Here is an 18,227-nt window from a genome sequence, read left to right as displayed (position 1 = left end):
CTCTCTCAGCTGTTGCTGAGTCACGGCTTCGCCTGTAACATGGCCCTTGCATTGGCGTCTGCGCGCTTACATCAGGCCGTGATACCGGGCGGGCGCAGGAGGTTCCCATGGTAACCATCAGGGGGCGTTTGTTCCGCGGGCCGTTGCTCTCGCGATGTTACATGGAGGAAGTGACGTTAGCCGCGTAGTCTCGCGGCTCCCGAAACCGCCGCTGATTGGCTGGGTGGTGGCGGCGTCGCTGCGGAGCCTCCTTCCCGCTTCCCCCCGCCGCTCTCGGCCCGGGCCGCCTGCCCGCCCTCTCCCCCGCCCCGGAGAGCCGCGGCCGCGCCGAGAGCCGCCAAGATGGCGTCCGCCCTGGAGCAGTTCGTCAACAGCGTCCGGCAGCTCTCGGCCCAAGGTGACCGCGGCGGGGAGCTGGGCTCAGCGGGAGCCTGGGCGCGGGGCAGCCAGGGCTGGGGCTGGGGCTTGGCCACGGAGAAGGGGACCGGCACCGTGGGGGAGCGGGGCTGCTAGAGCCCGGGCTGAGCAGTGAGCGGAGCGCGGGGCCGCGAACGGCTCCCCTGGGCCCCGCCCCGCCCCGGGGGCGCAGGTGCATCTCGGCGGGTGTGTGAGACAAGATGGGGCTGCCAGAGGCCCCGCCCCCTGGATGGGGGTGAATGTGCGGGTCGTGGAGGATCCCCCGACTCCCCCACTCTTCTGTCCCGTGGCCCGGCCAGCTGTTTCTGCCTTGGAGTCTGCGGGGCCATGGTTGGGCATCTCCAGCTTAAATTGCCTCCTGCCCTGCTTTAGTCTCACTAGGGTAGCATGGCTGGCATCTGTAGGAGTCTCTCCCACCCCCTTTTCTCTTAGTCTCTTTCGAAAAGATGCCCTCTTGTTCATCCACAAGCTGTGGGCTAGGTGGAGAAAGCATGTGGTGTAATTCTGCATCCTGTGTTACGCGGGAGGTCAGACTGTAATCGTAAGGGCCCATTTTGGTCTTAAAGGCCAGAAATTTAGGAATTTTCTAGGACAGCCGAGGAATAGACGTTAAACGTAAAACTCTTCTCTTGTATTTGTTTGGTCAGTAGTATTTGGTCTAAGTGGTGGTATTTGCTGGGTTCTAGTGTGGCACCATTGCTACTTCCCACTGTTTTTAATCCCCTGGCTGCTCACTCTTTGGTATCTGTTGCTTGTTAGCGAGCCTGCAGATGAACAGGAAAGCAGCAGGCACTGACTGCTATTGCCAAAGTCTTTGGCCTCAAATCTGAACCTATCTTACACTGCAGTATAAACTTAACATTGGGACAAATATACAGTTAAAATGCTGCAGTGTTTTAATGAATTTCCTCTAAGATGACACAAGAGAGTTATCCTGTTGGCATAGTTAATCCACTTCCCCAAGAGGCAGTAGCTATGTTGGTGAGAGAAGCTCTCCTGCTGAGATAACACTGTCTACACAGGGGATTAGGTCAGTATTAGGGTACGTCTAGACTACCCATCATATTGGCGGGTAGCGATCGATTTCTTGGGGATCGATATATCGTGTCTCATCTAGATGCGATATATCGATCCCCAAAAGCGCTCCCGTCGACTCCAGAACTCCAACAGCGCGAACAGCAGCAGCGGAGTCGACAGGGAGCCGCGGACGTCGATCCCGTGCCGTGAGGACGAGAGAGAAATCGATCTAAGATACTTCAACTTCAGCTACACTATTCATGTAGCTGAAGTTGCGTATCTTAGATCGATTTCCTCCCTGGTGTAGACCAGCCCTAACTATCACTCGGGTGTGGATTTTTCACACAGCTGAGTGATGCAGTTATATTGATATAGGTCTGTAGTGTAGACCAGACCTTAGTTTTGCAAATTAGGAAAGTAGTCTTAACTCCAGATTTAGGTTATAGCCTTACTATATCAGCTAGTGTATAGATTGATGGTAGTGTGTCATTTTGAAATTCTATTTTATTTCAGGGCTATTTTATGCCTAGGGAGGCATATGATAAAAAATTGCTAGGATTACATATTGGCGCTTTCATAACTCTGTGCACGGAAAGCTTTTTAATAACATTGCCTTTTCAAACCCCAAATTTATGCCATATTTACATACTGAACTTTACTTTTATGTTTATTTCGTATGTCTACACTAGAAATGCTACAGCAGTACAGCTGCAGCATAAACACTTACTGCAGCGACGGAAGGGGTTCTTCCGTCTCTAGTAAATCCACCTCTTCGAGAGGAGGTAGCTAGATTGATGGAAGAATTCTACGGACATCGGAGTTTAGGGCAGCTTAATTGCATCTCACAGGCTATGACATTTTTCACAGACCTAATGTAGACCAGCCCTTTGTTTCTCTGTGGGATGTTCATATCTTTGAAACAGGTCAAGAATTGATGTTTTCTCATAAAATTTAAGTCCACTTTTGATCTCTTTAATGACTGAGTTATTTCTGGGTGGGGCTCAAACTTTCTTTTGATATATATTTTAACTGTTAGTTATACTGTATAACATTCAACTTGTTTAGAAATTTGTTCATGTAGATTGCTTGATGGCTGGCAATATGTTGACAGAACAGATTCATTTTGATGTTTAATTGATCTAATAGGGGAAAGTTATCAAAACTGATCGTGTTTAGTAGTTGCACGGCATTATATAACTTCAGAGTGTTCTAACTCTCTTAATGATCCAGTAGGGTGGATATATGCATGAAGTAATAGCCCTAGGGCCATAGAGGGAGTCATTATTAGAGCTAAAATTACAGTTCCAGAGTTTCTGGTTTCCAGTCCTGCACTCAGACCATTAGACCACACCCCTCTCTCAAAGCTAAATTTTCATCATATATCCTAATTTGGAGGAAATGTTAGAGAGATATGAGAACAATGTTTGTATCTCTTTCCCTTTTATATAGAGAGATTCAAAGGTTCTAGGAGGTGAGGTTAGACCCTCAATTCAGTTTGTATCTAATCTGTCAGAATGGACAGTTGAACCAAGTCTGTTTCAGAGGCCCACAGTTGATTTAAAAATCCAGTGTTTTTTTAAAAGATAAGTAAAAACAGTTTGAGGTACAGCATCTGCCTCTGATCCCTCTGTCAATTTTTGTCAGTTTAGCACACTCTTTAATTTGCAATGTTTTTCTCTTTTGCCATGCTGTGCTGAATCTCCTAAACAGTAAACTACAGGTGACTGGATGTAATATTGTATGCACAAACTAAACTGGAAAAAATAGAGATTTTTCTCCAATCTCTTTTATCCTAGAGGTTATGTTGAGTCTAAATTTTTCAGACCACATACTATACTTCAAAAGTGCTATGGACAAGGCTGAAAAAGCTGATCAGACATTCAAGAAGCCAAGGTTCAGGAGCAGCACCCTGATGAGAAGACTAGTTTCCTGGCACCTCAGCTGCTGAGAAGGTGGAGGATGCTGAGACTTCTACCAGGGTGCTGTCCAAGGACAACTTTGTGGGGATGGACTTTGCATATGTGTCTGTAAATGTGAAACTCCACTCATATAGCTTGGCAAAACTCTATGCAGCTGCTGTGGCACTTAGTTCTTGCTGCAGACTCAGGAAAATGATACTGCATTGGTTTTACAATCTGTTAATCTTTTAAAGGTTTTCTCTGCAGTCATAACAACTGGAAGCTAAATTTTTTTAAAAGTGAGAGCTTAAGCTGTTGTGAGTCCCCTCACTAGCGTGGGAGACTGGATTCCTAGGCTATTGCTAACAACAACAAACTAGTAGGTTTTACTACTTCACTGAATGAAGTTGCTTCTTTAAAAAAATCCTAGGAAAAAGCAAGGAAGTGTTAAATGAGGATGTGCTGACTGCTTTTAAGTAATTTTCATTTAGTGTTCTAACTTAATTTTGACAGCAGTATTTCATATTTCAGGGCAAATGACCCAGCTTTGTGAATTGATCAATAAAAGCGGGGAACTGCTAGCAAAAAATCTCTCCCATCTGGATACAGTGCTTGGTGCCCTGGATGTGCAAGAACACTCTTTAGGGGTTCTTGCTGTTTTGTAAGTGATCCTTTCCTTTACTTGAAGGCTTAATTTACTTATAATTTCCAAAACTTCAGACTGTGTATGGTGTCTTGCTAGCCAAAATTATTACTGTTGGATACTTGCATTTTCACTGCGCTGTTTTCATACTGGTGCTTAATTTGTTTTTCTTAATAGTGTACTTTCCTTTTACAAATAAAGTATTGATTTATATGTTTCACTTTTTTTATATTATTCCAGTTCTGAAATTGGTAAAATACCATGACTAACAGCTCCCAGGACGGGTTTTTTTAATTATGAGCAACATCTGTTTCTTATTATATATAGAACGTCTGCATAGATAATTACTTTTGCTCATGGGTTCAACAAGAAATCAAATGTTTTTAAGCTATGATGCATAAATGGGATATAAGAAAACTGGATTAATAACATTAAGCAGAATGTTACTTCATACATGGAGAAGTGTGGGCTGCTGTCTGTTTCATAGCTAGCATTTATTTTGCCCATCTGGAAGATCTCGTTGTTATCATGCAGGTTAAGAGAGCAGTTGAACTGTTGTAGGGGGTTAGGGTATGGATGAGTTATTGAAAAATTGTATGTAGGGAGTTGGAGCCATCTTTCCTTCCTGACATCACATAACTTCAAGGGAAGTGTTTTCACAAGTGGCACTACTGGGATTCTATAAAGCAGGGGTCCCCAACACGGTGCCCACATACTGGCCGGCGGACAAGCAACCGCCAAAATGCTGTTGACAAGCTGCGATATCCAGAGGTGATGCCGCCGATTATTGGCGGTATTTCGGCGGCGACTTCTCTGGATGACGCAGCTTGTCGGCAGCATTTCGGAAGCAACGCCTACTGACATTGCCGCTTGTCAGCGGAATTTTGGTGGTCCTCCGTGGCTTGGCGCCAGACGAAAAAGGTTGGGACCGCTGCTATAAACTAACTTTTTGAAACAAAAATGTCCTTTTCATCTGTTAGAAAACTAGCTCTTGTTGCAAACATCTGTTAGAAAACTAGTTCTTGTTGCAAATCTACATAGAGGACTTCACTTTGTATTGCATTTTATGCAAGTTGGATCCCAAAAATGCATTACAATTTTTTTTGAAAAGCACACAATCTTTGTCATGCCTCACCAATGGTGAAAACATGGGGTGGGGGTGAGTAAATTAAAACATTTAGTTTTTAAGAACAAATAAGGGGAGGAAGGGTAACTGTCAGTAAGAGGAGATTTTTAAATGATGAGATTTGAACGGATGGATTCATTGAGTCAGAAGTACAGGAAAATAGTGCAAGGCTTCCACACTGTAGCTTCTGTCTGGAACAAACAGTGGAAAGACTTTGTGAAGGGACAAGCGGAATAGCAGGTATGTCAGTAGCCATCAGCAACAAGTAAATGAAGTTTAAGAATATAGGCAGTTTTTAACTACACCCTAAAATAAATGGGCAGTAAGTGGAGTGAGGTGCTTGGAGGTTTTTCAGAATAAGGCTTCAGAGGGATGTTGGAATTTGTGAAGGCCACAGAATAGGCCGGGATTTGCAGCAGTCAAGGAGAAGTGTGCTGAATGCATGGATGAGGATTTCAGTGGCGATATAGTCAAGGCAGTGTCATCATGGGCAATGTTTTGAAGGTAGTGATATGCAAACAGAGTTCAGGGTCAAAGAGGAGCAGAGGAGATGAGAGGAATTCGAATGCTTCTCTAGAAACACACTTCTAAACATTTTAGTTGAGAAGGAACCACAAGCATACTTAAGACCTAGAGAGAAAGCAGTAAAGAAGAACTAGCAGAAGGGTACAGTACCAATAGTACATCAATATTTCCAAGGTCAATGGGAAGTACTTATGAAGGACTAATGTGGTGGTTTGTTCTTGGTGTAGTGGAGGGAATACAAAACCATTAAGACTACTTCTGCTCTCAAAAAAATAAACATAAGCAATATGTAAGTTGATATGTCCATAAGAAAAGTGGTGATTAACTAAGTGCAAACTTTTTTGTTTATATGTGTCTTTAGGGTGGGGAAGAATGTGAGGGGAGTGGGAATGTGTGGTGCAGTGTTATGGTTGTTTTTTTGTTTGTTTGCTCTATTATAGTATTCTTCATGCTATTAAAGTTACTACTTCACATGCTGTAATGTGCTCTGTAGTGAAAGTTTGCATAAGACTGGAGGTGAGTGGTTTTTAATCACATTCTCAATTATCAGTGTAGTTGTCAGATAAATGGGTTTAAGATGCTTTTACTCTTCTCAATTGAGACAGCATACTTGCAAAGTTTAATTCTGTAAAGCCATGGACTGTTGTTTGTCAAGGTACTTAAGCTTGGATTATAAGGTTTTAGTATGCTAAACTAAAAAAGTCCACATACACACTTTGGGCCAAGTCTGCAATTAGCTCCACACAGTTGAAGAAGTTTACCTGCCCTGGCAGAGATGATTTCAGGATGATACCTTAGTTTTTTATTTACAGAAACTAAGTGTTTAATTTTTTGTTTTGTTTTTAGGTTTGTGAAGTTTTCTATGCCAAGTGTCCCTGATTTCGAAACATTATTCTCGCAGGTCCAGCTTTTTATCAGCACTTGTAATGGGGAGCACATTAGATATGCAACAGACACTTGTAAGTGAAATTTCAATTTGTTCTGTACTCCTACATAATCTACATTTGGTATAGTTGGTATTTGTGATTTTCACTTTTTTTATTGTTGTATCTAGTTGCTGGCCTCTGCCACCAGTTAACAAATGCCCTTGTGGAAAGAAAACAGGTAAGTAGATGTCACCTAGTAGCAATAAGTAGATTATATATCCAAGTTCTTTAATTTGTTCATAGTAGACTTAGTCTTATTTTGAGATTGGTTGCTAATTCCTCATTAAGAAAGTTTCTCTGCAGATTCTTGCTTGTATATGTATAGGACGGTAATGGATCCAAAACTAGATTTTAAAAAGGGTTATTTCAGAGAGATCCTAAAAGGAAGAAAATACCATTAATTCTTTAGAGCACTGGTAAATAAACCATGATATGAAACATACACAAAATACGAAATCACTGTGCTCATTAATTTTTGATGGAGCTGATGTTCTCTAGACAATACACAAAGATAAGTGTTTGTACCAAAATAATTGGTACTGGTCAGTCAGTTGTTACTGGCTTCAGCATTATTTTCACGTGAGCCTACCATCTGAGTAGGTGTCTTAAAATATACAACAAACTGTGATGATGGTTTAAAGTGGATTAACTAAACACAAAGCTTTGAGAAACACATTTGTAAGGTTAAGAAGTTAGCTTTCCAGTCACTTTATTATTCTTTAGAGTCAGAAAATAGGGTTGAAGCCAGTTCTGCTCCAAATGAAATTAATTGGGAGTCTTGCTTTTGATTTCAATGTGAACAGGATCATGTTTTTGGTGTTCTGATGATTAGGCCTTTGAGAACGTAATTTTCCAGTATTCTAACCATATAATGTGCTCTTAATAGAACTGCCTTTTTGCAGCAGAAATGCTAAATTTTAGTAGTCCATCAAGAGAAGCAAACCAAGGCTATTTAATAGCCAAGGATAATTTTATCTCTTAAGAAGGGACTGCAGTATCCTACAAGGAAGGGGGAACCTCAGAGTAATTATTACTAAATGTAACCTATCAATTAGTGTTATTTTTCATTTGTAAGTGTCAACATAAGATCCAATGTGCTGCCATCTATGAGAAATTATCTGAAAGAGATGTAATTTCTGACAGCCCCTGCGAGGAATTGGCATTCTCAGACAAGCCATAGACAAGATGCAGATGAACACAAACCAGCTGACCTCAATACATGCAGATCTCTGCCAGGTAAAAGATTATATCAGGCTTATATCAAGAGTAAACATTTAAAATTGGCGCAATCCCTTTGTGCAGTGGGTGAATGTCTGCTTCGTTCTTCTGAAATGGAGGAATGGGTACAAGTATAGTGGGTTTTATGACCGTAGTAAACCATAAGATATGCTGACGTTTTAATAATGGAAATCATTAGAATGGGATTTATAATGGATCCTCTCAGATCCTTTGTTTTGGTCCCCTCTCCCCCCATCACTTCTGAAAGTCTGGATGGTGGTGATCCTTCCTTTTGAAGAGGAGGGCAGCACACAGCTCCTTCCAGAGCCAGACATTGTTGAGTGTTATCCAGAGGAGGTTTGCTCAACAATGGCATGAGGCATTTTCACGTCTCTTCCAATCTCTCTGGGCTGAATTTTCTGTTTTTTGCATTGCTCTTATCTCCCAGGGCACAGGGCCTGAACTGGGATGTCCCATGTGGCACTTCAGGCTAGCTTGTGTGGAATGTTTCAGGCAGATTTGCAAATTAGGGTGGAGTTATTTTAACGTTAAGATAATTTGTAATGGCTCATCAGTGGTGTTAGTAGATCTTGCAATATCTAAATGGTTACGACCAGCCTATAGTAAAACACTACTGGAATTGCACCATTTCCTGGATTGTGTTGCTACTTGCATTTTTGCAATAAAGTGCACTGAGATTAGTAAATGGTACTAAACTGAATTTTAGTTGTTTTTTAAGATGGAATAGAGGTGTCTGGTCATGTAACCCTGGTTTATTTTCTTGTAGCTCTGTTTGTTAGCAAAATGCTTTAAACCTGCCCTCCCATATCTAGATGTGGACATGATGGATATTTGTAAAGAGAATGGGGCATATGATGCGAAGCACTTTTTATGTTACTACTACTATGGTGGGATGATATACACTGGGCTAAAGAACTTTGAAAGAGCGCTCTACTTTTACGAACAGGTAACTTTCTCTGAATCAAAAGTCTGTGGGAAGATCAGAAATGTGATTGGTTGAAAGTCCAAAACTGTATGTATAGGGTTTTTTAAACTTCCCCAAAAAATCAATTATGGCTCTTTTCATAATATAGGGTATGAGAGTCTTTGATTCTTATTTTTGTACCTCTACTTGTGTTAAATATATCTATCCTGGAGTTTTATACTGCTGCTCATCACCACAGTATTTGAGTGCCTTCCATGTATATACTTCACTACTGCTATTTTATATCTGCACCACATACAGTTATCTAGCAGATCTAAGTTAGATGAGTTTTCAGTTATTCTAGGATTTTGCTATATCCTTTGCTGCTTAAATCAGGGCTGTATAGGGAAAAAAATTGTCTGTGTCTGCAAATAGTGGCCCACTGTGCATTTCCAGCCAAAAATTCAAGTGTTACTGTGCCATAGAACCCTCAAGGGATCTGGTTACATGCCTATAAGATTGTATGGCTGAGCCTGGATACCAAATGCTTGTGTTGCTTTTTATCTCCTTTTAAACTTTCTTGGATTGCCATTCGTTTCTTATTTCATAGTGGATGGCAACAATTCACAGGCTGACTTTCATAAACATGTATTTAGATTTAAAATCGCATGCTAACTTCAAGAAAAATCTGTTTAGTGATTTCAGGTAGTACACCTGCCCCTGAAATCACTACTAATTTTTTGGTGTTTGCTGTCACTTTTGTTTTTCTAATTATTTGTAAATGGCTTTTCTTTCTCCTTGTTTCTGTATGGAAGACCCACAAATGGGAAATTCCGTAGATGACAAATGCGGTCAAATGCACAAAGTCAACTTTTTTCCCCGCTCTTTTGGTGATTGTAGGTGTTCTAGCAGGGGTAAAACCTTGAGACAAAAGGGATTTAACTTGACTTTCCCTCTAACCTTTTTGGCACTCTTGAATTTAAATGATTGTTTCTGTACAAATGAATGATGTAAAGTTTTTCAAAACCTTTGTACGTATTTGTAATGGATACAAATCTTATGGAAAATGACCCAACTACCTTCAGTAGCCAGCCCCTCCTACAAGTAATCTCTTCAAAGGCTCCCAAAGGTTTCAAGTACAATGCTTGATCTGTACTTAAAGCCCACCACTACTAAATGAAAAACGTTTTTTGTTTTGACCCTTGTTGGGGTCATTTTAAGACCAGTTTCACTATACAAAATATTATGTTTTTTTGAACAGCTGGTCCAGAAGTTGCTTTTTAGGCACTTTTGAGTGATTCTCACTAAACAAACTTTCATTTCCATAGACCGTAACAGACACTGGTGAATTACATGTTCCAGCACTTCTCTTTTACATATGGAGTTTTAAATCTAGAAATGATTTTTAATACAGTTTGCCAGTGACATTCATTTTTTTTATTCCCATCCCTTTCTCTTGCTTAGGCAATAACTACTCCAGCCATGGCAGTCAGTCATATTATGTTGGAATCGTATAAAAAGTACATTCTAGTTTCTTTGATACTACTTGGCAAAGTTCAACAGCTACCGAAGTACACCTCTCAGATAGTGGGTAGATTCATTAAGGTAAGTTTTTCAAAGGCAGTTGAACAATAACCTGGACTATACATTCAGAATAAAAAGTTGCAATGTTTGCCAAGAATATGTCTTCCTTGGATCTTTTATGCAGTTCTGTTTACTGTTCTAGATTAGTGGAAATGTTAGGAACAAATGTCATTCGGGCTTGTGCTTGTTTGTAAGCCAGGAAAAAAGGCATGGCTAGAAAGTGATTGCATGCCTTCTCAGTTATATATATTTTAAACATAAGCACTTGTGTTGCAACACAGTTTTTACATCTTAAATAGAAATAGATTCCTGGCAAAAGAATAAACTGGCTTCACATTTATCAATCTGACATCTTAATGCACTTGGTGAACTCGCTAGCCGCCTTCTTTTGCTAGACAGTAAGCAAGACTCCTTAAGTTTCCCATTAGTTCTTTGTGTGCGGTGTCCATGTCCTGAAACAAAACAAACCCTCTAGTTTCACATGGCTGATCTCTGCTTGAATCTCAGCAATGCTATAACAAATAATTCAGTTTATTGTGCAGAGATTCTAAATGTGGATATTTAATATTGCAGTGGTACCTAAAGCCCCTAAGCAGGATCTGACCCCCTTGGCTTGAATATAGGTAGAGTGCAAAGACAGTCCCTGCCTCAAGGAGCCTACCATCTGACTTTTATGCTTTTGTGATACGAACAGATGTTTGGGAACTAGGTTGAAACCACCAAACTTACTTCATGTGTGTTCTACAAGCTTTAAATTTAGATCTTCAGAGGTGAAAGTCTAGTGCATTAACTCACAGGGGGACCTGAGCCCCGTTTAAAAAAAAAAATAAAAAAATAAAAAAGTTTTATGATGTTGACAATAAGAGTGGCTTAAATAACGTTCAGCGCAAAACTATTAAATAGACTGTTGTAAAATTGAATTCCATATGCATTAAAAATCTGTTTTTCTAATTACAGCCCCTTAGTAATGCATACCATGAATTAGCACAAGTTTATTCAACCAATAAACCATCGGAGCTCCGAAACTTGGTCAACAAACATAGTGAAACATTCACCAGAGATAACAATATGGGGCTGGTTAAGCAGTGCTTGTCATCTCTTTATAAAAAGAATATACAGAGGTTAACCAAGGTAAGGTGCAGATTTTCTTTTGGCATCAGTCATCCAGACTTTCTGGATTTAGCACACTATTTCTGGAAGAGCTAATCTAAAAATTGTCTTGTGTGTATATGAAATTGTGATTGATCCAATCTACAGTACGTTGATTATGTCTGTAATAGTCACTTTAAAAAGTAGTTGCATTTACTAAAAAATGTTTAATATAGTGCTACCGAGAAGTGAAAATTAACCATATTTTAAATAAAGGTGAATGTGTATTTTTGCATGAGGAATACAAAAGAGCTCTGGATACAGAAGTAGGGGGGCTCTTTGCTTCTATATTACATTTATAGATTCACTTGCCTGCCTCCTCCTTATGCCGAAGCTTCCAGTCCTTGGAGTAAACTGGTGTACTACCCCATGGAAGTCAATGGGCTGTGCTGACTTATATCAGCTGAGAACTTGCCCACAACTTTTATATGTAGCCAAAGAAGTCAGTAAGGATGGTGTGTCTCCTTCCCCGCCCCCAGGTTGCCTGTCTTCTGTGGGAAACTGAACTTTACAACTTCATCCGAGTTCTCGAGTAGGAAGGAGGAAAGGTGGGACTGTCCAGTGGCAGAAGAATTGGGGAAGAAGTGGGGTCATTTACACATGCAACTATGAGTAGAGATCATATTGGTTCCTAGAGTTGATCAGGGAACGTTAAGGGGTTCAGTGGCACCTTAAAGACTAAAACAGATTTAGTGTTTCTACTCTCTAGAAAGAAATAGCTGTATTAGTCTGGCAGAGAACATTCATGGGGGAAAAAGGAAGCTCGACATCACCTAGGCTTCCCTTAGGAAGGAAAGAATTGTAAACAAAGCATTCTGGTAATAGTCACCCAGTTGTGCACATACGTGCACCCAGCAATATAAAACATCAGTTTCCACTGAAGAAATGACTCCAGTCATTGCATGATACTCATGTACTACCAGCCTATTCTGCATGTTCCCACCATTATCAGTCAACAGATCAGTTTAAAAAAATGTGGTTAGTTATGTAGTCCATAAAGAACTCATAGGAACAGCAGGTAGCTTCAGATTATAATGGTTTGCTATGCTTCTAACTTTCAGACATTTTTAACCCTGTCATTACAAGATATGGCAAGTAGAGTGCAGCTATCAGGGCCGCAGGAAGCAGAAAAATATGTCCTTCACATGGTAAGGAATGTTACTTGACTAAAATGGCTTTTAATTACAAAGCGGACCCAAATAGCTTTAAGGACTATAATTTGTTAATATTCTGATGTGACCAGTCAATATTTGATTTAGCAGTGACAATCCCCAATTGTCCAGTGTAGGACTTTTGTAGGGGGCAAATAAGAAGCTACAGGAAGTCTGCCCTGATTTTTAGGCTGCCCACCTCCTGGCTGAAAACTTCTGAACTGCTTTAGTCCAAACCAAACATTGGTAATGCCTGCCTTGTACTAGAATGATGTACATTCATTCCTCTGTTTGGAATAGACTGTTGGGAAGGAAGAACCAAGACTGATGATTAAGTTCTAAAATATATTTAAGATCAGTGTTTGAATCATTACTGTGGGCTATCTAAACTTTTTTTTTTTTTTTACTCTTCCGTATTCAGGTTAATCTTTGTATTACAAACTGTTTCACCTCTTTCAGATAGAAGATGGTGAAATCTTTGCAAGTATTAATCAGAAAGATGGTATGGTCTGTTTCCATGATAATCCTGAAAAATACAATAATCCGGCTATGCTTCATAACATTGATCAGGAGGTAAATAACATTTACTACATTCTTGCTATTGCCTTCAAAATCTAACAGTGGTGTTATAAGGAGAGATTTTTGTGATACATTCACTTCTTGAATTAGTGGAAGGCAGGTGCTTTACAAGGTGAAGCATCTCAATATAGCAGAAATGCAGGGCTATGAAATTATTCTGCTATTATAGCAATTAGGTTGTTGTCATTTACCATCTCTACTAGGCAATTACCGTCAGTGCTGAGTTCCCTATTGTATGCTAGGTACAAACTGAGGTATGCCAGCACTTTGACCCCATAATATTGACTATGTGAGGTCAATAGGATTGACTTTGAGTTAAATACTAGAAAAATTACTCTTCTACTTAAAAATCTTGTTTATCTGTAACATTGGCTCTGAAATGCTTCCTTTTCATTAGCTCATAACACATCTGAGCTATAAATGGAATTGGACAACTAATCAGATTGCTGTTTTCAATATGCCTTTCTCAGATGCTGAAATGTATAGAGCTTGACGAACGACTGAAAGCCATGGATCAAGAGATCACTGTGAACCCTCAGTTTGTGCAGAAGGTAACTGACATAAGGTCTTTCACAGAGAATGTATATTGAACTTAAGAATCTAAATAAAGCCATACATTAAAACAAAGTCAGATGTGGAAAGTGGGTAAATGCCACATGGTGAGCACTGTGCAAAAAGTGAGAGTGTAGGTTCTTTCATGTGTACTTTATTTTCCTATCTTTTGTGATTAGACATTTTAGAGTTATGCTTAGGATGAAAATAAATCTCGGGAAAGAATTTTTACAGAATTAACTTTTTTTCTTCCCTTACAGAGTATGGGCTCTCAAGAAGATGATTCAGGAAGCAAACCTTCAAGTTATTCTTGAAATTAACATTGGCCACTATTCAGTTTTAAAGTAAAAGCTAAAGAAAACCACCTTTTGGACTGGGCATTGAAAAGTCCTATGAAGAGAGCAGAGAGAACTGAGGCTTTCACCTGGACATTTAGAAAATAAAATGACACCTTCTCAGTACTGTATGATTTCAAAAATATTCTCTGCAAAGAAAGGAAATCTCAAAGAAATTTTAAAGTCTGTTGTGGATTTATTTATCTTCAGATTAACATCGTTAATGCATTAAATAATCTTCCTTTTGTTTTAAATGGTTTGAATGTTGCTGTTTCTGTAGCAGTCCTTTTTCCTCTCCTACAAAATTTGTTTAAAGTGTGTTTGTTCAGGGAAGAATACAAACAAGTATGGGTCACTTATACAAGACAATTATTAGTTTGTTATTTGAAAGCATTTTGGACTCAGTTTGCTCTATAAATACAGATTTATTTATCAATGTATAGAAAAAATAATTTACTTTATTTAAGAGTAACAATTTTTGTAAACTTACATTCTATCCCTACCCAATCCAGCTGGCAGCTGTCTTAAGTGATTAAATATAAACCCTCTTCATCCCAAAAGGCTGAGAATATTACCATAGCACTCCCATGCTGGTATGGAATTAGAATGTGGCATTAGCTGCCTCTGCCATAGAGCGCAAAAGGCTATAGGGTCCTCTATATATGACAACTACTTATTTTATGCCAGTAATTTAAAAACCAATGGTAGAATTAATGTCCTTCAATATTAATGGGATATTCTTGCAATCAGATGAAAATTTCTAGACCTAAACAAAAGGGTATCTTTAAAACCTGGATTTTGTGGAGCAAGACAGAGGTGAAGTCCAGTTTGCATTGAAAAGAACTCTAGTGGCTCAAGACTACACAACCTGACATAAAGCAGCTTTAAAACAGCCTGGAACTTGGCTGTGTGTGTGAATTCCGTTTAAGTACAAGAGTACTATAGAGCTACAGTTGAGGCTTACCTCTCTGTGGCACTTTTAATACACTACTAATATAAAAGCAGACATATCATATGGAGGTAATGTACGCTGGAACAGTGTTCTGCAGTTTGAAATCCAAGGATTCATTTCAACCATAGATGCCTTGTTGAATTATTTAAGTAGTTTACCCATTGAATCAACAGGTTCGCTGTTAGTTTTGTAGTTTTTGTGTATCTGAAACTTCTCACTGTTAACAGAGCACTTTTGAAACAGTTGCTGTCACTGCTGCCCTCCTGCTGTCAGACATAAACTTGTCACTGAGTCAGATTTTTCAGAATTGCTCAGCATCCCACAGTGCCCAATTCAGTATCTCCATGGGAGCTGCTGGGTGCTGAGCACTACTGAAGGCCCTATTCCATGTGAGATTACTGTGTGACTATGGAGCACCTGTGCTTCTAACGCTGATATTGGGAACTGTTTTAAAGAGCTCTAAATCTAGCAGAGCCTTCTTTGACAGAGGTATGCCCTCTCCAGTAAAAGCAAAAACGATGTGCAAGCTCATCTGTAGCTGGTGTATGAGTGTTGTTTAAAACTTTCCTCAAATGGCTTGCTCCATTATTTTGTATGTCTACCCAGCAAAACAAACCCCTACAACAGCAAATCTCAGTGCCTAGGTCTATAGATTCGGGCTCATGCTACAGTGCTAAAAATAGCTGTCTAGATGTTCCGGCTTGAGCTGTGAAACCCACCCCCCTCAGTAGGCTTCAACAGCCCTGGCCAGAACATCTGCACAGCTATTTTTAGCATGGAACCCAGTCTATATACCTGGGCTCTGAGACTCACTGCAGCAGGGTATATTTTTTTTCCTGTGTAGACATATCCTTGGATGTGCTGCTTCCCATCATAAAACAGCTTCTATATTGAAGAAAGCTTTCACACCCAACCTTGCAGCAAGTCCTTGTCTTTCATAATTTGACTTGCCACACTTGTAATTAGTAAAGATTTGTGATTTTAAGTCTTAGACTCAGATTTTTAAAGACATTTGGACATGATGGCAGTCAGCCTTGCAATGCCTCAACTGAGTTAGGAGCCTACGTCTCATTCTCAAAAGGGCTTTATGCTCTTGAATCCAAATGGGATTTGGGTTTCTAAATTGAACCTAAATATGTTTACAAATCTGGGCCTTGCTCCTTCCCAACCTTCTCTCCTGTTTAATCCTGCGGTGATTCTAAATGCTGAATGTGCTATCCTGTTTGGTCCTCTAGAAAGATCTTAAAGATTGGTAGCACTGCAGGTTCAAGTGCGAAGCTGAGTTGTGAAAGTCCTTCACTATGTGCAGTCACTACACAACAGATACAGAAAATGGCTAACCACAAACTGCAGCTTATACAAATGTGTGAAAAGGCCTCCTTTCACATAGAAGAATCATTAAAAACATGGCATAGGAAGTGAATATAACAAGCATTTTAATAGTTTAAAAAAACCCACCAACCTTCATCTATTTTCTAAGTGATAGTTCAACTATACAAGTTTAAGCCATTCCTATTTGTGCTTCTGTGGACTTGTCTCAAATAACTGTCAACAAACTACTTAGTTTAATATAGTACCACTGAGCAAACTAGTGTTAGTCATGCAGTCAATTTGATACAGCTGCTTGTTAACAGTTGTATAATTTGCTTTTTTTGTCCTCACACTGGTCAAATAAGCCACATGAACAAGTTTAAAGGGTGGTGTGTAAACACCTATAACATTTCCAAGTTATATAGTCCTTGTTTTATGCTACAGTACTTTAGTGTTCTAAATGTTTAAAAAATGTGTTGAGATGTTCAAAGCCAGCTGGCAGGTTTAGCCACACCATTCTCATTGGACCTGACAAAAGCTGGGTACATAAATCCTCTAGTTGGCTTTGAAAATTGTAATCAAGATCCTAGCTCACTAGAGCTTACCGTCTGACATAAGCCATGGTGCCCCAAGCCAGTGGCAGTTGCAAGGGCTGAAGTAGGACAAGAGTGACAACAGCCTAGGGTAACTCAGTTCTGGCATCTGTACATCCTCTGGGATGCTTGCAAATAAAGTTTTGTAGGTTTCCAACAAATTAACTCCTTGCATTGCTTTCATCTGACCTGGTCATTGAAAAGTGCAGAACAGTTCAGACCCCAGTGAGGGACTGGAAGCTTTGCCACCACTTAAGCCTTCTGGATTTAAATACTATTTTAGGGGAAAACATATAATTAAACTTAACACCGCATGTTACACTCAACTGAATTTAAAATCTCAAAAATCCTGTGGCCACAATCTTCATGTCATAAGTGCCCACAAAATGCATCCACAAACTATTAGATGCATGTACAGTGAAATAAATCTAATACATACATTGGTGCATCTAGTTTGCAACTGTACTTCAATTTGTTGAGGGTAAGCTATACCCTTCCTTAAAGCAACTTGCAACTACAGTTTCTAGCCACAGGGTGGGGCCTTTAATTCAGATGTTTAACAGGTTGAAATAGTTGAGAAAGGACTAGAAGTTGCTTCTGAATAACTTCCTGTAATATTTGTGCCATTTTTGAGCACTGCAGCATAAGTTCACTGAGCTTTTCACACATGCAGTATACTTGCCATTGCTCGAGGTGCTGCTGCCTGACTAAAATTGCTTCTTTCTGCACACCTTTCCCCTCCTTTTACTAGGCTACAACTGTGACCCATTTCTTGTGTTGTCATAGGTTATCTGTATAACTTAGGAAATGTGGTTTGCTGCATGGCCAGAATGGCTGAGAAGGTTAGTCCTGAGAAGTTGTTTAAATGTACTATTGAAAAATAAAGATCACAAACAGAAGTGTAATTTTTTTAGTTTGTCTTACATATACTACGCCTGCCCTATAATAGTGAGATGTTAGCCGACGCTTTGAATTGGCTACGTTACAGCTTTTGGGGTTTCCCTCCCATTTTTTAGCAACGTTAACTCTGTCCAAGAGCCGTAATGCTGTCTAGAGTGACACTATACCGCTTCCAGTGCACTTGACGATGCATTGTGCTTTAGTCAGGAGTTTCTATAGCAGGGGTCAGCAACCTTTCGGAAGTGGTGTGCCGAGTCTTCATTTATTCACTCTAATTTAAGGTTTTGTGTGCCAGTAATACATTTAACGTTTTTAGAAGGTCTCTTTCTAAGTCTATAATATATAACTAAACTGGAAAGGTGAGCACCTGGTCTTTGGCACAAGCATTGGCTTAGCTGAAGGACTGATGTAGGAGTAAATAGTATT

The 18,227-nt window shown here is 39.8% G+C and overlaps 1 protein-coding gene across 2 annotated transcripts; it reads left to right on the top strand.

Moving 5' to 3' along the window:
• The first annotated feature begins 158 nt into the window (after positions 1–158).
• COPS3 (COP9 signalosome subunit 3) lies at positions 159–15,614 on the top strand. 2 transcript variants are annotated; one of them, XM_039492136.1, is made up of 12 exons: positions 164–397; positions 3,864–3,993; positions 6,473–6,585; positions 6,681–6,730; positions 7,696–7,788; positions 8,558–8,737; positions 10,160–10,300; positions 11,237–11,410; positions 12,490–12,576; positions 13,039–13,152; positions 13,629–13,709; positions 13,971–15,614. In XM_039492136.1, the coding sequence occupies exons 1-12, from the start codon at positions 343–345 to the stop codon at positions 14,022–14,024; spliced, it is 1,272 nt and encodes a 423-aa protein (XP_039348070.1). In that variant the 5' UTR covers positions 164–342; the 3' UTR covers positions 14,025–15,614. The 2 variants fall into 2 exon arrangements, with proteins under 2 accessions (XP_039348071.1, XP_039348070.1); XM_039492137.1 differs by lacking the exon at positions 8,558–8,737 and having other exon boundaries at positions 159–397.
• Positions 15,615–18,227: the final 2,613 nt, after the last annotated feature.

This window comes from Mauremys reevesii, linkage group 10 (assembly GCF_016161935.1).
Source record: "Mauremys reevesii isolate NIE-2019 linkage group 10, ASM1616193v1, whole genome shotgun sequence".
NCBI classification, from domain to species: domain Eukaryota; kingdom Metazoa; phylum Chordata; order Testudines; family Geoemydidae; genus Mauremys; species Mauremys reevesii.
Note: the sequence above shows the minus strand (reverse complement) of the source record. Positions and strands in the feature narration are given on the sequence as shown.

Bases quoted from the DNA above. Each gene is read 5' to 3' on its own strand.
- COPS3 (XM_039492136.1), top strand. From the start codon at position 343: ATGGCGTCCGCCCTGGAGCAGTTCGTCAACAGCGTCCGGCAGCTCTCG. The intron at 398-3,863 runs GTGACCGCGGCG...TTCATATTTCAG, and splicing joins CCGGCAGCTCTCGGCCCAAG to GGCAAATGACCCAGCTTTGT. The intron at 13,153-13,628 runs GTAAATAACATT...TGCCTTTCTCAG, and splicing joins TTCATAACATTGATCAGGAG to ATGCTGAAATGTATAGAGCT.